Below are 23,168 nucleotides of genomic sequence, written 5' to 3'. Positions count from 1 at the left end.
AGGGTGGGGAAAGGCCATGTGAAGACAGAGGCAGAGGTAGGAGTTATGTTGCCACAAGCCAAGGAACACCAGGAGCTGCCAGAAGTTGGAAAAAGCAAGGAAGGATCCTCCCCATGCAACTTTGGAGAGAGCATGGCCTTGCTGACACCTTGATTTTCTAGAGTCCAGACCTGTGAAAGAATAAACTTCTGTCGTTATAAGCCACTCATTTTGTGGAAAACTGTTGCAGGAAGTTTAATACAGGGCATAAAATGAAGTATGTTGAGAAATAATGATGAGTTATTATCTTAAGTTTGCAGCAATCTGATGTTACAAAAGTCTAATATTATTATTGGACCTATTAAGTCATATTATCACTTATACTTTATACATATTTAGACTTATTATTATTGAAGTCATCATTATTTATAGACTTATTTATTATTACTATCCTAATCGAGCAGAATTTGACTGAACTAGGCCAAGAGGTTAGTGGTAAAGAGGCTTAGGAGTCAAACAGAACTGGGTTGAAAACCCCAGCTTTGGGTACATGTTAGCAGTGTGACCTCAGGCAAGTGATTTTGCCTCTCAGAGATTTCCTCATCTGTAAAATAAGGATACCAAACCCTCTTCATCAGGTTACTGTGAAGACTAAGTGAGATCCCTCATTTAAAACCACATAGCCCAGAGCCTGGCACATAGTAAAACCTCAGTAAAAGCCAGTTGACTTTTATGACCAGAGCACACAGTAGTTATACCTTACCTAATGTTACCTCAGTTAATCTCTATCCCACGACCCTGACGATTTCCTTCATTGTACCACCAGTAATCATCTTCTTTCTTTTTTTATTGGCTCTCTTCCCACCAGAATGTAGAATGTGAGCCCCATCAGACAGGGGCAGAGTCTCATTTATGGCTGGACACCCAGGACCTAGCACAGAGCCTGGCACATATTTGTGAGATGGGTGGATGAATGAATGAACAGTGAACACCTCGTCTTGTAAGTATTAAATGAAGACACGTTTAATCAATATCTTTCCTTTTATTCCATCTGTAGCTCCAAATAATTGCATTAGGATTCCTCTGCAGTCCTCCGCACCATCAACAGTTTCTCTTGCTTTAAGCCCCTTTGGTAGGAACCTAGCCTCCCTGATATTAAGATATGGGTGTCCTGGGATCTCCAAAAGTATGGGGCTGAATCCTTGCTGGAGACGATGGACTGTGGGATGTCAGAACCACACCTGGCACGTAGTAAGGGAATTTCCCCCTCCTCCCACTTGCTCTGCTTATTATTCATTATAGGGCATGGGGGTGGAGGAGACAAGGGGGCTGAATTGAGGGATGACCGGGAACAATTCGGGGATTTATAAAATCCCTGTGAATATCTTCCTTTTCTTTGGAGTTGGGTTAGCCTGGGACACTGCCTGCTTCCAGTGGTACTATCAAATAGGTCTTCACAAAACCAATCTGCATCTCAAGCGATCCCAGTCTCCTCTGTATTCCCCACATACCTAGGAGGACACAATGGTTGTGAGTGGGGATTACCAGGGTGTCAGAGAGGGCCGGTACCATAATGACAAGATGCCCTGAACTGGGGGCTTGTCGGTTATCTCTGCAAGAGGTGGATCCACATCCTAGGTCCTCATTGCATTGCAGTTCTTGGTCCTCTGTGGGAAAGGGTGACCTGCAGGTAGGGCCTTTCATAGCTCTAGAGCCAAGGTGGACCCAACAATTAAACAGGAAGAAGGGCTAGCCAGCCATCCTGAGATCCCAGGAGAGTGATCCATTCTTCCCAGATTTCCTCCAGGCCCTTTACTGCTGAGGCTGAAGGCTCCGCTTGGCTCCCGTGGTCTCTAGAGAATGCAGGCACTAAGCCGTCTTGTGGGGAAGGTTGTCCTGACATGCAATGAGCCTGTTCCAGGCCTCCTGCCTCCTGCCCACCTTGCCGCTCCTCACAGGGCCTGGCTACCCAACAGACTGTGTGCAGACAGGCGTGGCCAGGTTACCCTCCAGGGGTCAGTGCCAACACTCAGTGAAAAGGGGTAAGTGTCCAGGCCTTTGGGGCTGGTTCAAGTAAGATGAGAGGATCAAAGACACTCTCCTCCAGGGATTGAAATGATTTCTGACTTGGCTTATTTAAAATTGTGAAAGTGACCTCATTAGTGATTAGAGCAGTACAGCTCTCTGGAATCTGGCCCTGGGGTGATTTTCACATCAGCCTCTGTCTCAGTGACTGAGGACCTCGGGAACTCTTCTTTTCCTTCAGGTCCGAGGCCCCTCAGGCACTTCTTCCAGTGGGCCAGGCGGTGGCGGGCAGAGGAGCGGATCTCCCCACTCCGCAGGGCGTAGATGATGGGGTTGACCATGGAGTTGACAAGGCAGAGCAAGGAGCAGAAGGCAAAGACCTCCTTGACCTGTTTGCTTAGAGTGGTGGCCAGGCTGTAGACCATGAGGGTCAGTACCGGGACCCAGCATATTAAGAGCACAGCCAGCAGCACCCCCAAGGTCTTGGCCAACCACACATCCAGCCTCATCCGGGCCATTCCGAGCACTTGTCTGTCCCGGTGCTCAGCCAAGCTGGTTACATGCTGACGGGCCTTCCAGAGGACATGTGCGTAGGTATAGATGATGCCAGAGAAGAGGACAGCAATGAACAGGAGCCAGCCCAGCAGATAGTCATTGGGGATCAGGGGGAAAAGCTCGGAGCAGGGCCTGGGACAGCAAGTCCATCCCATGAGAGGCAGAGAGGAAACCAATGCTGAGAGGACCCACATGATGCCCAGGGTCACCAGTGCCCTCCCACGGGTGAGTAGGGCTTTGTATGTAGGTGGGTAGTGCAGACAGAGGTAGCGGTCAATGGCGGTCAGCAGCAGGCTGCCTACAGAGGCCGTGAAGGTCATAGTCACGCTGCCAATCTTCAGCAGGAAGACAGCTTTGGAATCAAAGCCATGGAAGACGTGGAAATTTACAAAGTTGAAGGCAAAGACCGCACTGGCCAGAAAGTCAGCCCCAGCCAAGCTGCCAATGAACAGGTACGAGGGCTTCCTGCGGAGCCGTTGTGAGGACAGGATCAGGTAGAGCACCACCAGATTCTCCAGGGCGCTTAGTATGCCCAGAGAGGTGCACAGCACCGCGATAGCTATCTTTTGGGAACTGCCCAGGATCATGTAATCCTTCATGGGGTTGAAATCCAAGCCATCAGTGGAGCCATTGCCTGCCTGTATCTTCCAGCATATCTCCATGGGTTGGGTCCCTCGGCTTCTGCCGGGCTTACCAAGAAGCCTTTGCTGTAGTACAATGAGAAGAAGAAATGAGTTCTTTTTCAATCAGCGCAATAATGACCTCATACAATCACTGACTCTAACCAAACACTTTACCTGTGCGATGGATCATATGTTGAAACAGCGATTTATATTGGTTTCTCCCTATTTTACCCTTTCTTCATCCTAGTGGGGTGCTAGGTCTGTACTGGTTGCCTTAGGAGAGGCATGTGGGAATTCAAGAAGCAGAAGCGACCTGCAAACCATATGATCTCACTTACGCGTGGAACTGAAAAAAAAACCCAACTAATTCATAGATACAGAGAAGAGATTTGTGGTTGCCAGATGCAGGGGTTGGGGTCGGGGGGCAAAATGGGTAAAGGTATTCAAAGGTACAAGCTTCCAATTATAAAATAAGTAAGTCTTGGGAATGTACGTAAAACATGGTGACTATAGTTACTAATATTGTATTTGAAAGTTGCTAAGAGAATAGATCTTAAAAGTTCTCATCATAAGAAAATAAATTTGCAGCTATGTGTGGTAACGAATGTTAATGACTTACTGTGGTGATCATTTCACAGTGTATACAAATATCAAATCATTATGTTGTATACCTGAAACTAGTATAATGTTACATGTCAATTATACCTCAATAAAATAAAATAAGAAATAAAATAAAAGTGACCTGCCTTTTTTGGTCTTTTTTTAAAAAACCGGAAAACTACACCTAAGACTTCCCTTTGAAAGTAAGGAAATCTCCAAGGGTCAAAAACCGAGAGAAAATCAAAACCGAGAAGAAATGGAATCCAGAGTGATCTGGTGGAGGGTTTTTTGCATTGATGTTTTATTTTGTTTTGTTTGCCAGTTTTGGTAAGTAAGATGCTGAAGTTTTAACAACTGTTTAGGGATGGGAGACAAGACTTGGGTTTCACACCAGTAGATTTGCCAGATAAACTATAGGAGTCCAGATAAATTTGAATGTCAGATAATGAGTCATTCTTAGTATAAGAATGTCCTAAATATTGAGAAAAACAAACAGGGCACCCAAATATTGTATGGGACATTATTAGAAAGCAAACTCTGAGTTTCTCTAGAAGGATATACTCTCGTATCCAGGTCACACAAGATTTCCACATATAAAGGCCCATGGAATTTGAGCTCACAATGCAAACTTACAAAATGCACAAGGAAACATGAACGAGAGTTAGCAGAAATGTCAGACAGTAGAATTAGACTTTCAAGAATTCATACAATTCTTGGGTTTATGTTATAGAATATGTTTATAAGCTTTTGTTTGTTTTTTTGTTTTGGCTGCACGGCATGTGGAATCTTAGTTCTGACCAGGGATTGAACCCACCCCCGCCCTCTGCATTGGAAGCACGGAGCCTTAACCACTGGACCGCCAGGGAAGTCCGAATATGTTTAATATGATTAAACAATAAGGTATCAAAACCATGATTACCTAATGAGAGACTAGGCAGAATTGAAAAAGAATCAAGTAGAGTTTCTGGAAGTGAAAAATGAAGTCATTGAAAACAGTAACCCTTAAGGGTAGGTTAAAGAGCAGAAGAGACTAGCTGAAAAGCTTTGATCTAGAAGGTGGATCTGAAGAAACTTCTCAAAATGCAGCACAAGGAGATAGAGAGATGCGAAATATGAAAGAGAGGTTAAGAGACAGGAAGGATTGAAAGAGAAGGTTTAAAATATATCTAACTGGAGTTTCAGAAGGGAAGAATAAAATTGGTGGTGGGCATTGAGGAGGCCATATTCAAAGAGATGCTAGTGGAGAATTGCCCAGAATTCTCCTGGACATGACTCTTCAGATTCAGAAATCACAGTGAACTTCGAGCATAATTTTTTTTTAAACTGAAGTATAGTTGATTTACAATGTTGTGTTAGTTTCAGGTATACAGCAAAGTGATTCAGTTTATATATATATATATATATATATATATATATATATATATATATATATATACTTTTTCAGATTCTTTTCCATTATAGGTTATTACAAGATATTGAATATAGTTCCCTGTGCTATACAGTAGGACTTTGTTGTTTATCTATTTTATATATAGTCGTGTGTTGAACAGAATTTTAAAAACAAACCAATGGGAATTCCCTGGTTGTCCAGTGGTTAGGACTTGGCGCTTGCACTGCCGGGGCCGGAGTTCGATCCCTGGTCGGGGAACAAAGATCCCACAAGCCACACAGCAGGGTCAAAAACAAAACCAACCAACCAGCAAGAACCAAACAAACAGAAAAAGAATTCCACATTCACATATAGCATAATACAACTTCAGAATACCAAAGACAAAGAAAAAATTTAAAACAATCAGAGAGAAAGGGCAAAGGAATCACAATTAAATTTAAAAGCAGATTTTCCAATAACAGTAATAATAATAAAACTTAATAATAATAAATATAATTTATTTATTATTAATAAATATATTTATTTATTAAGAAATATATTTATTTTATATATTAATATTAATAAATATATTTATTTAATGATAATAATAATAAAATTTCAGAATACCAAAGACAAAGTGACTATTTTTTTAAATTAAAAAAAAAAATTAAAACAATCAGAGAGAAAAGGTAAAGGAATCACAATTAAATTTAAAAGCAGATTTTCCAATAACAGTAATAATAATAAAACTTAATAATAATAAATATAATTTATTTATTATTAATAAATATATTTATTTATTAAGAAATATATTTATTTTATATATTAATATTAATAAATATATTTATTTAATGATAATAATAATAAAACTTCAGAATACCAAAGACAAAGTGACTATTTTTTTAATTTAAAAAAAAAATTTAAAACAATCAGAGAGAAAAGGCAAAGGAATCACAATTAAATTTAAAAGCAGATTTTCCAATAACAGTAATAATAGCCAGAAGATAGAGGGAAAAAAGCTACACTATCACTCAAAATAAAGAAATACAAGTAGAATTGTCCACTAACAGACTCTCACTGAAGGAACTCTAAAGCGTATGCCATTAGAAGAAGGAAATTCTTCACAGAGGGAAGAACAGAAAGGCAAGCAGGAATTGTGAACAAATAAATTGATAAATGTATGAGTAAATAAAAAAATACGTATAAAGCAACAATAATAATAATGATGACTGAGACTGATTTGGCGGGTATAAAAACAAACTGGAAGTAAAATTGTGAATGACAGTAACACAAGGCAAGAGAGATGAATAGAGTTGAAGCTTTATTTAGGAAGTGAGTAAAGGTATTGATCTAATTTAGGATTTTAAAAATCAGGCATAATCTCTTACTTGGTTTACTACAATAGCTTCCTAACTGACTCCCTGCTTTTAACCAGGCCTGTCTAATTTCAGTACAACAGCCAAGGTGATCCTTTTAAAATATGTCAGATCCTTTTCAAATATGTCACTCCTCTGTCCCAAACCCCACACAGCACCCATTCCATTCAGTGTAAAAGCTAAAGTACTAACAGTGGCCTAGAAGGCTGTGTGTGTTCTGGCCCCACTGACTCTCTGACCTCCCTACTAACCATGCTTCCCTTGGTCAACTAGCTTTAGCCACACTGGCTTACTAATGGGTACTCCCCCCCGCCCCCCAACGGGGCCTTTGCAGTAGTTGTTCCCTCTTCCAGAACACTCTTTTCTATGCATGGGTCAATCTCACCTTCTTCAAGTTGTGGCTCAAATTTTGCCTTTTCAAAGACATCTACCCTATCATCGTATTTAAAACTGTAGCTCACCCCACCCTCCTGCTCATCTGGTCCCCCTTACTCTGCTCTATATTTTATTTTTTCCATATCACTAATCACCTTCTAACATATAATTTACCCTACATAATCTTTATTGTTTATTATCTGTTCCACTAGAATTTAAGTTCCATAAGGTCAAGGAACTGACTCTTTTGTTCACTGATATAAGGGTTTAGAATAGTTTTTGGTACATAGTAGATACTCAACAAATATTTGTGAAATTGAAGTGAAATTGAATAGTCAGTGATTTTTAGCATTCCTCTCTCAGAACTTAACAAATTAAGCAGACAATATACTAATTAATATGATATATAAGATTTGAACATGCAATTAATAAGTTTGATCTGATAGTCATATATGGAACTCAGCACCCAATAATTAAAGAATACTCATTGTTTTCAAGCAAATGTGGACATTTACCAAAACTGGTCTTGTCTTAGGTGAAAAGTAAATTGCAACAAACTTTAAATAGTCTGTAACTTACAAACCATGTTCTCTGACCACAGTGCAATTTATTTAGAAATCAAGAACTTAAAAAATGTAAGTAACAAACTTCACAGGTTTGAAGCTCCTGAATAATTCCTGAGCCAAAAAATCATAAAGGAAATGAGAAAATTCTTAGAATTATAACATATTAAAATGAGTGGGATGTATCTGAGTAGTACTGAAAGGGAAATTTATAGGCCTACGTGCTCATATTAGAAAAGAAAAAAGACTCATGAGCTAAACATCCAACTCATGAAATTAGAAAAAGAGCAACAGCAAAAATACAAAGAAGGCAGAAGGCAGAAATAATAAGAGCAGAAATTGATGACATGGTAAAACAACAGAGAATAAGAAGCCCTGACAAAGACCGAAACTAGTTCTTTGAAAAGATCATAAAACAGACAAACCTCAGGCAAGATTACTTAGGATGAAGGAGAGAACCTACAAATAAGAAAAATATCAGGCATGACAGAGAAATGGTCAATAATCCTTTAAAAAGACGTTTAACCTCAATAGCATCCACAGAAAGGCAAGTTTCACTCCCATCAGATCAGCAAAAAGATGAATCTGACAATATCGAGTACTGGAGAGGATGTGGAGTGCGAACGGTCAGCACTGTGACGGGGGTGTAAGTTGGGGCAAACACTGTGGAGAGCAGTTTGGCAAAATCTAGTGAAGTTGAAGATGAGCCGCTGCCCTGAGATGCACCAATTCCGCTCCTGAAAATGTGCCCAAGGAGACATGTACAATCAGCATTTTTGAAATAGCAAAAGAAAACCACCATCACCACCACCAACAAAAGTCCATCAATTGCAAAATGCATAGATAAATTATAGTACATCCATACACAGAAATAAATGAAACAGTAAAAAATGAACTAGAACTATATGTGTCAACAAGGATAAATGTTAACATCACACCATTGAGCCCAAAGTCCAGTCCCTTAGGAGAATGTAGAGGATTTATAGAGTAGATAAAGAGAAGAGAACTCGCGGACAGTGGCAGAGGAACTAGAGAAGCAGGAGCGAGTGCAGATTTTTTCCTCGGACTAGACTAGAAAGCAATGTCTTGCCTGAGGCAAAGGGAAAAAATGTGTTCCTCTATGTAGACATTTCCCTGTATTCTTTTTTTTTTTTTTTTTTGCGGTACGCGGGCCTCTCACTGTTGTGGCCTCTCCCATTGCAGAGCACAGGCTCCGGACGCGCAGGCTCAGCGGTCATGGCTCACGGGACTAGCCGCTCGGCGGCATGTGGGATCCTCCCGGACCGGGGCTTGAACCTGTGTCCCCTGCATCGGCAGGCGGACTCTCAACCACTGCGCCAACCAGGGAAGCCCCTCCCTGTATTCTTTACTGGCTTTTCTTCCCCTCTCAAAACATTAAACACTAAAACACTAAAAAGTAGTTACTTTTGAAAAATGGAAAAGTAGGTCATTAAAACTCACAACAGCATTTTATAAGATTTAAATATTTTATTTACACTCAAAACAGAATTTATTATAATTTTTTGGCACCCATTTAAATTTTGTGCCCATGGTGAGGGCCTCGCTCTCCTCACCCTACTGCTGGTCTTGCTAGAGGTTATCAGGGAGTGGGAGTTGGGACAAGCGAGGTCTGTGGTTCCCAAGCAGTGGTTTCCTGGTGTGTCTGGGTGAGAAGACCTTCGCTGCATTTTCAAACCTCCCCTCACAGTAACCTCCAGGGTGGGTGTGCTTATGCTCATTTTAGAGCGGAAGAAGATTTAGGAATGATAAGCTGTTTGGGCTCCCTGTACTCACTCAATTTCCTTATCCATAAAATGGGGATAATGATGGTAACCCACCATTATAGATAATTCACGTTATAAGGATTAAGTGAATTAATACATAAAATATATTTAGAAGAGAGCTCGACACTTCACTGAACTGTTCTTAATTTGGAAGCTGCTCAGGATGACCTAGTTATTTAAGAGTTGAGAACTGGGGTTCCACACCAGTTCTGTCTATACCTGCACCATGAATGTGGTTAGTCTGAACGGAGATATGCTTTGAGTGTAAAATACACACCAGATTTCAAAGACAGTATGGAAAAAAGAAGGTAACATAGCTCATTAGTAATGTTTTTATATTAATTACCAGTTGAAATGATATATTGGGCTAAATAAAAACATTTATTTCACCCGTTTCTTTTTTTTGGGGGGCGTTGCTTTTTATTTATTTATTTACTTATTTATTTTAACATCTTTATTGGGGTATAATTGCTTTACAATGGTGTGTTAGTTTCTGCTTTATAACAAAGTGAATCAGCTATACATATACATATATCCCCATATCTCCTCCCTCTTCCGTCTCCCTCCAACCCTCCCTATCCCACTATTTATTTATTTTTTATTGTGGGTACTAGAACATTTTAAATGACAAGGGGCTCATGGGACAGCGCTAGCCCACCCCAACGTGCTGTACTGTCTGGTGACAGCAAGACAAGGTCAGAAGTACTCCTTTGCAGCTGCTGTAGGCAGCCCCAGTTGGGCTCAACTGGTTGCCTCACCATTCCTCAGATAGTTCTGCTTTCTTGCACCTTTGCCCCAGGGGTTCCTCTCCTTGGCTCATCTTTTTTCTGGACTTGTCTTTCGCCCAGTGAAAACTTCCACGACCACGCAGTCACACACCAAGTTCCTAGACTTACTCTGTATATATTATAACCAGTTCTGATTAGTCTTTTCTCCAACCAGGTTGATAACTGCACCAACCAACATTTGTATGCAATTTAACTTCTACAAAATATTTTTTCTCAGCCACAATCTGAAGTAATCCACACAATCTCTGATATAGGAATTGTGGTTATTGTTATTTCATAGATAATGGAAGCTCAGAGACGTTAAACTACTTGGAGGAGGATGCACAGCTCGTCAAGGTCAGGAACTGAGCCTTCGTTATTTCTGGGTCTTCTGTGCCTTGCACAGTGCCTGCTACCTAGTCGGTGCTAAAAAACTGCTTAATGGGGAATTCCAGTGGTTAGGACTCTGCGTTTTCACTATTGAGGGCCCAGGTTCGATCTCTGGTTGGGGAACTAAGATCCCACAAGCCGCAGCGGGGCCAAAACAAACAAACAAACAAAAACTGCTTAATGAATGAAACCCATTTGGATGGAAAGCGGCTGTTGCCAATGTGTAGATCCCAAGTAAGAGTGTTAGGGGGAGGGGAGCACACAGGGTAGGTTCAAATCCTAGCCTGGTGACCTTGTTCAAGATACTTAATGCCTCTGTTTTCCCATTTCTCATCTGTAAAATGGGTTTTTGTGAGGATTTCAGTAAATTAATATAACGTATGGAAGTGCTTATTATTGTTATTATTATTATTATTAGGAGCATCTTCAAAGGGGATAATTCAACCTGCTTAGTGAGGTTGTTGACAGTAATGTGCCTGGAGCATTATATGAGCTTAATAAGTGGCAGCTCTTATAATCCAGTGTTTTTAAAATTTTAAGAGAGCAGAATGCTTTTTACCATCAATGGAACACCTATGCATAAATCAGGTAAAAATCTAAATTCATGTCACCTACTGTCCTCTCTTCCAGGCAGCCCAGATTCCTCTGTGGAGCCCTCAGACTCCAAGGAACAGATTGAAAACCTCTCTTCTAATCCACCTCTGTCATTTTACCATCAAGGAAACAGTCTAAGGGTGGGGATGCAATTTTCTAAGATCACCCAACAAATCAGCAGCAGAGCTGGAACACATCCCCCAAACCACAATCAAAACCCTCGTGCTGTAAGCATAGAAGTGACCCTATTTCGAGAAGCTGAAAAGGAGTGTTTCCCTGAGATGGATGCCCTGAATGTTGCCAAGGCCACCCCAGAGTGAGACAGGAAATGGTGCTAGCCGAGTTCTCAGCCCTGGACATGAATAAGAGACAGTGTAAGCCTTTCTCAGCTCCCATATCCACCCTCCCACTTCTGGAAGCTTCCTCCCTGCACCCCCGCAGCCCCAGTCCCATCCCCCTCCAACTCTCTTGCCATATTTCCCTTAGAAAACAGCCCCCCACCATCAGAGAATGGCTTACCCCATGCAGAGTCCAGCCTAGAAGAGGGATGCCGGGGTGGTGGTGGCTGGTATTTGTGCCTCACCCAGGCCTGGCGTGGCCACCAACCTATGGTTATTGTGCAAATAAAGTAAGGCCAGGAAATGCAGGCATTTGGATGGAGGTCCTAACAAGAAAACATCCGACAACAGGATGCACAGAGCAACAGGAAACCCAGCTCCCTGTCTGCCTTCCCTCTGAGCAGATAGAAATCCCTTTTGGAGTCAGAGCTTCTGGCTTCTAGATGAACCTTCCTCCCGGGCAAGGACTGGTCTGAACGCCCGGCGCAGAGAGAGACTCAGCGCTTGCTGTGCTACACAACTGTTCCAGTTCCACCTCTGCATGGCTTGTCATGTGACTTTGGGCAAGTCCCTTCAGCTTTCTGAGCCCCTCTTCTCATTGTGAAATGACAATGACAAGACCTGTCCGATTCTCCTTGGGAAAACCAAATTGGCTGGCAATCTCCCGCCTGGCTCTTTAACCAGGTCCATGGGGAGGCTGTGATGGGGTACCACTCCTTTCAAAGTGTAGGTAAGACTTCATGTCAGTGCGTTTGTTAGGAGGAAAGGGTTCATTTTTTTTTTTTTTTAATCAGCATGTCAGTGGAGTTTCAAATATTAGGAACCACTGATGCGTGTGAAAACATTTTGTGACTTGACATGGTACAAATGTAGTATTAAAACAGAAGCAAACAACCAAGTGCTTTTCCTACCTAAGAAAAATGCCACACCCCCAAACTACATGACACTCTTTCCCCAGAGAGCATGCCCATGCTGCAGTGGGTGTCCAGGACCTGGAGCCCTGACTCCTGCTGAGTGTCTGCGAAGCGCGCATTGAGTGCCGGGAAGCTGCTCAGGAAAAGGTGCGCCTGGGGGTTTTACTGACCTGAACTGAAAGTGTGAAGTGAAAGCATGCCATTGTCACAGCTGGCCCCTCTGTACTGCTGTGTTGAAAGCCCAAAGGCACTGGGGACCATGTGTGAGTGAGAAGGAGCTGGCCCTTTGATTGTGGCCGCTACAAGTGCAGTAAGAAGCTGAGACTGGAGACCGGGAGCCAACATATTTATTTCTTACTGGGAGTGGGGAGGCCTGGGTTCCAGTCCCTGTTCTGCCACTGAGTGACTTTGGGCAGGTCCTTTCTCCTGTCTGGGTCTTTCTTTTCTCATCTTTAAAGCAAGTGGGTTGCTTAGGTCACTTCTTAGGTCTCCTCTGGGAAACTCGCAATGTTGGATCACAATGTCACAGGCTTGGCAACCAAACCTCCTTGGATTCAACCAGCCCTGGATTCAAATCCAGCTCTGTACCTCGTGGGCTGTGTGATCTTGGGCAAGTTACTTCATCTATCTGAGCCTCTGTTTCATTCATCTGTAAACTAGGAGGAATACTACCCCTATCACCCTGTTGTACAATCAAGTGATAGAAATTTATGAAATGAATGGTGGCTTCCAGTATGTGTCTAATGAATGGTGGCTTCCAGTATGTGTCTAATGAATGGCAGGACATACTCAGTAGAATTAGTTTATAGGATTCTTACAGGATTCTGTGCTGGTCTTGTCCAACTGTCATCTGAGAACTTAGGCATATAGAAAGCTTTTCACTCATCCTCAGTGGACACTTTACTACCATGAAGTCCAGACCATCACATTAAAAAAGAAAAACCAAAAAAAACCTGTTTGACCTGCATGAATGATCCATTAGTAATAGACCAAGTTGAGGCTCTTGACTTGCTTCCCAGCAGGGCTCTTGGTACTGTGTTCAGCCATAGGAAGGGTGTCATGGGGCCTTCCTTCCATCTTTCTTCTCCTAGTTCCCCTCCGTGCTTGGTAGCACTTGGTTGCAGTTGCAAGAAAGTTTTGTGGAGTTTTGGGCTGTGGGCTATATTCCTTTGCCCAAATCTTATTTAGTTTTTCAGGCCCTATATCAAAAGCCACCTCCTCCAGGAAGCATTCTCTGGTTTCTCCTTACCTGTCTACGAGGATGAAACTCATTGAGTCCTAATGCATGGATCACTGTCTACCTTCCATTATTTGTGTCTTTTCCTCATATTGCTCCCTGTGAGCTTCTAATTTTGAGAATCTGGGTCAAGGATTGGTGGCATCTTTGTGTTCTACTCGCCCTCACACCAAAAAGAGCCCACAGTAGACTCTTGGTGGAGATCTTTTGATGAAGGACCCAAGCTAGGCTAAGCAGCCCTATGGAGATGGAACTCAGCCCACATAAGCAAGGCAATTTGATGGCCCCCAAGCCACCACTCCCCATTCCCAAGTCATGGCAGACATTGTCCATCTGTCCCAGTCCTCCCGCACCCTAAGCCTCACTGTGAGCTTCTCACTATAGTGTCCCTGGCCCACAGATCCAGACTTCCGGAAAGAGGCGGGAACACAAGCAACAGGTTGAAAGCAGAGAGTTAACTAGAAGGTTGGCAGCCGTCCAGGATCCTTAACCTTATAAACAGAGCACCAGGATAGTCATTCCTAAAATGAATTTGCCAGGGGAGGTGGGCCAGCATGTGGAAGAAGGAACTTAAAATTTCTCCAGTGATATGAGTCGCAGGAGAAGGTTATCGATGCAAGGCAGAGTATAGAAATTGCCTTAGAGGAGAGACGCAAAGGGCTGCCAAAGGGGTTATTTCCCAAGCTGATTTCTCTAGTACTTTCCTCCTGGATTTCCAGCCCTTGGGCACAGGGCCTGGCAAAAAGTAGGCTCTTAAGTATCTTCAAATCAACTTATTGAACAAATGAATGAACAAATGTCGATTAGGAAAAAAGCAGGTTTCTTCAGACAAACTTTTGTGTTTCCTTTTCCCTCAGCTGCCAGGAAGCTCAGAGCTAAATGCAGTACAAGCCAGCAGTGCTGGGTCATTCAAGGTTGGTTCCTCATTCACTTATTGCTCCTTTTAGTAGTTCCTAGTGTTTTTCTTTTTTTTAAATTAAATAAATATATATATATATATATATTTGGCTGTTTCGGATCTTAGTTTTGGCACTCGGGATCTCGTTGTGGCTTGCGGCATGTGGAATCTTTAGTTGCGGCATGTGGGGTCTAGTTCCCTGACAAGGAATCGAACACGGGCCCCCTGCATTGGGAGCGTGCAGTCTTAGCCACTGGACCACCAGAGAAGTCTCTCTAGTGCTTCACTTTTATTTCCACTGCCCTAATTCATAACATAGGCCACCTCCAGTCCTTTTAGGAAAGCATTTGTATTTTAAAGAATTGGGGCAAAAGATCATCACTGAGGTCTCCTCTACAATTCCTTTCTCAAATGTCTATTGGTCATCAAAGAAACCCAGTCCCCATGAATCTGCCTTGTGGGGCTGAAGGATTTTGTCCCAAGTCTGCTGTCTACTCACCATTCATCATTCCTGCCCAGGGGTCTGTGGGGTCACCACCTGCTGTCTGGACACTCATTCTCCCTGGACCTTCCTTCTTCATTAATCTGTATCATCTCCAGCCTCTCTCCCAGGAGGAATTGAGCTAAATGATGCCTGAATCCTCTTTCCACTGTAGCGAAGGTTAAATGCCACATCTTCGGAATGAAGCATTACAGGGTTCAAATCCCAGCTCTGCCACTGATGGGCTGTGTGACCTAGGGGCAAGTTACTCAAACTCTCTGAGCCTCAGTTTCTTCATCTGTAACTGGGGAAATTAATACCTGAATTCTTTTTTTTTTTTAACTGTTCACAAGTTTACTTCTGAGTTGCAAAAATATTTTCCCTGTAATACCAGCATTCTTGATGTGCAGATGAAATAATTATTTAAAACAAGCAGTAGCTTGGCCGCCTAAATGAACGACAGAGCGTGTGTGCAATGTAGTAGAAAGAAAAGCGTCCCAAGTTAGGAAGCAGATACTCAGGGTTTGAACCTGGCTCTGGCACTGGTTAATTCTATGCAGAAGTCACTTACTCTCTGTTGCCTCCATACTGCCATCTGAAAAGAAGATTGGAGGATAGTGGTGATGGGCACTTGGCATTGCACTAGCACTTTCTCTTCAGTATCTCAATTAAACCTGATATTATTATTTTCAATATTTCATAAATGAGGAAATTGGGGTACAGGGTTGCTAAGAGACTGGCTGGGGGCGTCAGGAACCTGTGCTCTTGTTCATTCCTCTGAAGACCCAGGGTCCCATCCTATTGCTTTACACTCTTTACCTCCAAGCCATTACACGGTAAATTAACAGACCTGAAATCTGCCCACAGGACAGTTTTGTTGAGTCTTTTCAAATATCTTCTTCTTCTTTTCAACTACCTTATACTCTAGCAACTTCCCTTTCAGAGAACAGACTCATAAGGCCCACATTCAGATCATACTTGACAGTTTGCACAGCAGGGAAGGGCTCATGGATATTATATGAAGCAGGTAGCATTCCTTGAGCAAATGGGTTTAGAGAACGCAAGTCACTTGCCCCCAGTTCACAGCAAGTGGCAGGCCAAGCCAGACTTGAGCCTTTATGTTATGACAAAGTCAAGTTGATAAAGGGACAGGATCTAATGCATGACATTGCCCAGGTGACGCCAGACACAGGCAATCTTTTGTCTTTAGTCCCAGGGTCAAATCACATCTCTTTTCTCTTTTTGTCTTTTTCCTCTCTGACCAGTTGCACTCAGTCATGCCTCCTTTGCTACTATTAGCTGGTGTAGATTTTAGTCCTGTCCCCATCAGCCTGGTGAAGTCCTGATCTGCATGGATTTGCCAGTCAGGCTGATTTCCAGTCCTGGCTCAGCCAATTATTAGCTTTGTGCCCTTGGATAAAGTCAATTACTTCATTCACTTCTTTTCCTCAGTTTCCTCATCTGTAAAATGGGAATAACATATAGTACACATTTCATCGGTGGTGAAGCACGAGGACTAGTTGGGATAGCATCATGCTTAGTATAGTGCCTGGTACACAGTTAGCCCGCCACTGATGGCAGATTATATATGTATATATAATATGTACACATATTGTAGCTTTCTCCTCAAAAAAAAATTTTTTTTTTTTTTTTTGCTATGCCACGTGGCATGCAGGATCTTGTTTCCCTGACCGGGGATGGAACCCGCTCCCTCTGCAGTGGAAGCGCAGAGTCTTAACCACTGGGCTGCCAGGGAAGTCCCTCTCCTCACTTCTCAAGTTCTTTGTTAGTTGGCAACAAATGAGAGTGACAATGCCATGTCTGCTATGCCCTTGGGCTGGTGTGAGGGCAGGGGCGTGGTCAAGGAGGAAGGCAAAAGGCAGGAGAGAGGGGGTGAGCAGAGGGAGAAGATCCTGTTTCCGGTCAGGACTTTTGGAGCTGAGTGAGCAGGAAGCTGACAGTATGTCTGGGAGCTTGACGGATATTAACCAGGCTGCGGTAAAGAAGTCAGTACCCGACAGCCTGCAGTCCTGAGGAGAGCCCTGGGCCAAGGAGATAGGAGTCTGGATTCCAGTTCCAATTTTGGGTGGAACTGATGCCTGAGAACCTCAGGCAAAACAGTCCCCTTCTCAGAATGTCCATCTGCACCAGATGAGATCTCAAAACCCTTCCAACCTCGTTCTTCCAGTTTGTGAGTTGTGCAATCAACTGCACACAACTGGGGCGGGCTGGGGCGGGGCCGGGGCCAGGCAGAGGCGGGGAGTGGGTGCGGGGATTCGTCAGGTGGAAAAAGAGCTAACAGCGAGAACGCCTGGAGCAGCAGTTCTCAAACTCTGTGGGCTCAGCACCTCTTTACCATCTCAAAAGTTACCCAGATCCTAAAGGGCTTTCCTTGCAGGTTACATCTTTCAACACCTACTGGGTAGAAACCAAAACTGACAACTTAGAAACAATATTTAATAAAGCTGTTACGTGTTAATAGAAATAACATGTTTTTAATGAAAATAATTTGGGGGGGCAGATGTCTTTATTGCCAGGCAGCTGGATTCTCATCTGCTTCTGCATTCAGTCTGTTATAATGTGTCGTTGTGGTTAAAGCGTATGAGGAAAATGAATTTTTCACTGTCTCCCGTGCTTCCTTTGTGGCAGGCACTACAGGAGGCATTTTACCTGCACTCTCTCCTTTATCCTGCAAACTGCCCTTGCAGATAGAAATGCTTTATTCTCACTATCTTAGAGATCAGGAAAGTGAGGTTCAGCTGAATGGATTTGCCCAGTGTCTCACAGCTTGTAGGTGGCAGGATCAGAACCCAAAGCCAGGCTGCTCTGCTACGGCTGGTGCCAGACCCAATCCATGGAAGGCAGGCCAGCCTGGATGGAGGGGGACGGGGGTCTTTCTCACACTCTGGGCAACAGTCTCTTCCCTGGTCTCCTTTTCCTCCTTTCCTCCTTGGACCATTTCCTCTAACCAGGGCCTCCAGCACCACCATTAACTGCCAGGGCATTGACAGGTCAGCTCCAAGAGATCCGGGGTTCACTGTCTGTTTTGTTCCCTGCTGCATCTCAGGGCCCTAGAACGCTGCCTGGTCCAGTGAATTGGTTGAAGGAGTTCTGTGACACTTGTGAAAATCCTGAGGGAGGGCTACCTTCTTCAAGATTCGCAAAGTAGACACAACTGTTCGATTTATGGGGGAAAAGACGGACTGATAGAATATACATCAGCAGGAAGGGCACGCCTGGCTTAACATTTCAAAAGTGACTCTCAAAGCTTCTGTGGCAAGGGGACATAGGGAAAGCCTTTTAGAGCCTGACCTGCCCGCCTTGAATATATGGGCGAGAGGGGGATCGCAGGGTAGGGGGGACTGTACCTTAATGACAGTGGCTTGCTGTGTGCCAAGCACTGGGCTTTGCGTGTAAACTCAGTTACTCCTCACAACGAGGAGGGGAAGGTGGTGCTATTCTCACGTCCCTCTTTTACAGACGAGGAGATAGAAGCACAGGGGAATGAAGTGACTTGCCCAAGGTCATACAGAGGGTAAAGCCCAATTTGAACCCAGGCCCAGGCCCATCACCCTCAGTCAGATCCTGAAGCTTTCTCCTGGGGACCTCTATCCTTTGGGGGGGGGCGGTTCTTGAAATACTGTAAGTACATAGGCTTCCCTCTTTCCTGCTTTAGCAGATCCCAGGGTTCAGAGTCTCAGGATGGGCACCTTGACATGCTGTCTGAAGACATGTGTCTTAGTTCTGCCCCTGCAGGGAGTATCTCTACGATTCAGGGCTTCACTCTGATTCTGTGCTGGTTATCTTCATCTTGATAATAGGAACTAAAGGCCTATCTTCCTCTTTCTTTTTTGTTTTCTTAATAAATTTTTTTATTTTTGGCTGCGTTGGGTCTTCGTTGCTGTGAGCAGGCTTTCTCTAGTTGAGGCGAGCGGGGGCTACTCTTTGTTGCGGTGCACAGGTTTCTCATTGTGGTGGCTTCTCTTGTTGTGGAGCACGGGCTCTAGGTGCGTGGGCTTCAGTAGTTGCAGCATGCGGGCTCAGTAGTTGTGGTGCACGGGCTTAGCTGCTCCATGGCATGTGGGATCTTCCCAGACCAGGGATCAAACCCTCATCCCCTGCACTGGCAGGCGGATTCTTAACCACTGCGCCACCAGGGAAGTCCCTATCCTCCTCTTTCAAAGAAAACCTATTACAGAAAATTTTAGGAACTCAATCATTAAAGTGTAAATGCCCGATAAGAGTCTCTGGCTTCCCCTCACCCTGGGGGTACTTGCTGCTGGTGGAAGCTTGGTCAGGAGTCAATGGGAAGCATGACGTGGGGAGCAGGTGGGTTTAGGAGCATTGTTAAAACTGTTAAAATTACACCTAGAAGTGGCTGGTCAGCCCCCTCCGCCCATGAAGTGCTCTCTGTAGGACAAGCAAAGCGTTGTAATGGGGTAGGGGGAGGGGGGGCAGAGAGGCCATTAGTGGATGCTGAGGACTTTTCATGGTGGCTCCTCTGTATAGCAGAGAGTAGGAAAAGGTTAACCGCATGGGGGGTATTCTGAATCCCCTGTGGTTTCCTTTCAGGCTGCTCTGCCTCTTCCTGGCTTGGCCAGATCCCAAAGGGTGTGGTCCCTCCCTAATCTTGATTCTGGTTGTTTCTAGGGTTGCAGCAGTGGGGGTGGCGGTTCCAATTTGGGCTGGTCCCTGAGCAGAGGCGGGAGTGGTGGGGTGATGACGCGCAGAGCCCTGGAGGCTCAGCTCTTGAAACACACCAGTGCTCACGACAAAGACAGAAAGTGACACTGAATGAGCACTTATTGTATACTGTGGGCCAGACTCCATGCTACGCCCTTTACACATGAACTCATATATTCCACACGACGAGCCAATGAGGGAAGTGGTATGACTCCCATTGTATAATTGAGGGAACTGGCATCAGTAAAGAGGCTGAGTCGTAGGGCTGCAGGCCGCTAAGATGTGAGTGGTGACAGAGTGGCTGGAGGGTCACAGGGACAGCTGGACAGCGGCTGATGCTAAATGAAACCTAGTGTGGGCACTCAGGCCATGGACAGATAAGGAGAGGCCAGACATCCGTGGAGCTGACCCTCATGCAAGTCCCACGATAGGCTTTTGTGATAGAATGAATTCACGTGTGTTTGGGGATCTGTCTGGCTTCTGGCCTCCGTGGCCGTGAAGAGGAAAGCACATTACCATTTCTGGCCTAGGATTTGGGATCAGATCCAGCAATACTGATTCCTTCAGTATACCCACTTGCAGGGTAACCTGGATTTCTATCCCCTGCTTCTGTGAAGAGAGGTGGTGAACAGGTAAGGATCAGCTCAGAATAAGAAGGGAATAGTTAGAGGTTTAAGAGGCAGCCTTGAGTCACAGTTGTGAGTTCTGATTCTGCCCCCTTGTTAAATCTGTGGGCTCTTGGGCAAATTACCTCACTATCCTGAGCCTCAGTGTCCTCATCTGTAAAATGGGGATAATGAAATTATCTCCCCACAGGGCGCTTGCGAGGGGTGAATGGGGCGGGCGGCAGGTAGAAAACGCATAACACAGTGCCTGGCTGGCACTTAACAGATCCTCATAAACGTTAGCTATTACGTTTATTGTTTTTGTGTGCATTTTTCTCTGCCAGATTACTTAAGGATCATATCCAAAATTTAAAGAGTAAAATAAAATAGAATGAGATGGTTGGACTAGACCATCTCTCATCTCTCCTGACTCAGGAACTATTTCACAGTAAAATATAATTTTACAAACCCCCATGAGAATTATTTGGGCTATATCATAATTTTCTATGGTCCATGAAAAAGGAATTGTTTTTAAGTCAAATGTACTATTTTTTTAAAATTAATTAATTAATTTATTTTTGGCTGGGTTGGGTCTTTTTTGTGGCTAGCGGGGGCTACTCTGCGTTGGGTTACGCGGGCTTCTTGTTGCTGTGGCTTTTCTCGTTGCGGAGCACAGGCTGTAGGTGCGTGGGCTCAGTAGTTGTGGCTCACAGGCTGAGTCGTTCCGTGGCATGTGGGATCTTCCCGGACCAGGGCATGAACCTGTGTCCCCTGCATTGGTAGGCAGATTCTTAACCACTGTGCCACCAGGGAAGCCCCCTAAATCAAATGTACTATTTTTAATAAGTGTATTATTTCCAAAATTTCCCTAACATTTATTTTATTTAAATTATATGCATAATATATAAAAACAAATTTTGACTTCTCCCCACTTTACAGTGGCATATGTGCTTGATTTGCTTTAAATTCATGACAGAAGAAAATGCATGGTTGCTGAACAAATTTTAAAGTGATGTTTTATGGGGGGACCAAATAGACATTAAAATAGAATGAAATGGGGAATTCCCTGGTGGTCCAGTGGTTAGGACTCAGCGCTCTCACTGCCAGGGGTCCAGGTTCAATCGCTGGCTGGGGAACTAAGATCCCGCAGGCCCTGCGAGATCACTGTCATAAGTCGGGGGTTTGCATTCTTGCATTTGGTGCTTAAAAGTCTGATTTGTAGGGCTTCCCTGGTGGCACAGTGGTTAAGAATCCACCTGCCGATGCAGGGGATGCGGGTTTGAGCCCTGGTCTGGGAAGATTCCACATGCCGCGGAGCAACAAAGCCCGTGCACCACAACTACTGAGCCCATGTGCCACGACTACTGAAGCCTGTGTGCCTAGAATCTGTGATCTGCAACAAAGAGAAGCTACCACAATGAGAAGCCCATGCACCACAATGAAGGGTAGCCCCTGCTCGCCTCAACTAGAGAAAGCCCGCACGCAGCAATGAAGACCCAACACAGCCATAAATAAACAAATTAAAAAAAAATCTGATTTGTACTTTAAAAGAGAATGTTATGTTTGTTGTATGGTAAGATAAAATAGCTCTCAGGTCCCTATCTGCAAGCACCTCTCTGCATATGCCTTGCAGGTATAGATTACCTTTATGCCCAACACAGGGAAAGAAAGAGTACATATTATTTTCTCTTTTTCTTTTTCTTTTTTGCGGTATGCGGGCCTCTCACTGTTGTGGCCTCTCCCGCTGCGGAGCACAGGCTCCGGACGCGCAGGCTCCTGGGCCTAGCCGCTCTGCGGCACGTGGGATCGTCCCGGACCAGGGAACGAACCCATGTCCCCCGCATCGGTAGGTGGCCTCTCAACCACTGCGCCACCAGGGAAGCCCTATTTTCTCTTTTTAACATTTTGTAACTCACAAGAATTTTTATGACAAGGTATATAAGGAATTTGATCAGATAAATGCAAATAATAAATCTTGAGACTTATCTGCAGGGGAGTCATCATCTTCCTTCTCCTATTTCCTTGTGTATTCGACCTCAGTGTTCACTTTGATTCCTTTATTTAATCACTGGTTCATAAAAGGTATAAATTAAGCAATATAAGATTAAGAATAAGACCAATGTAAAACCTTGCATCAGCCAAAGCCACTCCAGTGGCCAAATGATGAACAGCCTGGTTGGGGGTCATGAGGTTATTGTTTGTTTGATCACCACTAACTGCTGCTTTTGATTCTTCCATTTATTTTATTTTATTTAAAAAATTTTTTTTGGCTGCGCCATGTGGCTTGCAGGATCTTAGTTCCCCAACCAGGGATCGAACCCAGGACCCTGGCAGTGAGAGTGCCAAGTCTTAACCACTGGACCACCAGGAAATTCCTGATTCCCGTGTATCTTAAGAAGCTCTCACCCTGAGAAAAATATCTTTTAAATGGCAAAATAATTATTCACTAATTTTTCAAAAAATGAAAACATTCTAATAATGTGAACCTTCTGGAACACCTTCTTCCCTGTTGGGAAGAGCTGGTGGAAAGTAGTGGAAAGACAGACCCAGGCTTGACTCTTGTCTTTGCCATTTACCTGCTGTGTCTGAGCCTTGGTGGCCTCATCTGTCCAATAAGTATTACGTGACAACTTAGAGAAGGTCCATGAAGCACCTCACTCCCCCCTGGTCCTCAGCAGGCTCCCATCTCCTGCTTTTGGCTCCATCAGATTCCCCAGGATCCAGGCAGATACATGGAGACACATAAAAGATGGACTCATTGAACTCTGACAGAGGCAACACTGTGAATGCAGCTGTGATTCTCAAAGAGGAACTCTGGAGTGGCCGCAACCCCCAGAGAGGAAGGCAGGGGGGCTTTGGTGGGAGGGGCTGCTTCTGACTCACTGGGTGAGCAGATCAGGGGCCTCCCCTGTGCAGGTGGGAGCAGGTGGGGGAGGAGAAGAGAAGCAGCAAAACCCACAGGACGCCCAACCCACCCATGTTGTCTCTTCTGCCCGAGATCCCACAAACATC

At 44.1% G+C, this 23,168-nt stretch overlaps 1 protein-coding gene across 1 annotated transcript; it reads right to left on the bottom strand.

Annotated features, from left to right (window-relative positions):
- Positions 1-1,024: 1,024 nt before the first annotated feature.
- On the bottom strand, positions 1,025-22,803 carry CNR2 (cannabinoid receptor 2). Its single transcript, XM_060142767.1, has 2 exons — positions 22,733-22,803; positions 1,025-3,266 (listed from the first exon to the last, which is right to left on the bottom strand). Exon 2 carries the CDS (start codon positions 3,219-3,221, stop codon positions 2,139-2,141), a length of 1,083 nt encoding a protein of 360 aa, XP_059998750.1. The 5' UTR covers positions 3,222-3,266; positions 22,733-22,803; the 3' UTR covers positions 1,025-2,138.
- Positions 22,804-23,168: the final 365 nt, after the last annotated feature.

Source organism: Lagenorhynchus albirostris, chromosome 2 (assembly GCF_949774975.1).
Source record: "Lagenorhynchus albirostris chromosome 2, mLagAlb1.1, whole genome shotgun sequence".
NCBI classification, from domain to species: Eukaryota; Metazoa; Chordata; class Mammalia; order Artiodactyla; family Delphinidae; genus Lagenorhynchus; species Lagenorhynchus albirostris.
Note: the sequence above shows the minus strand (reverse complement) of the source record. Positions and strands in the feature narration are given on the sequence as shown.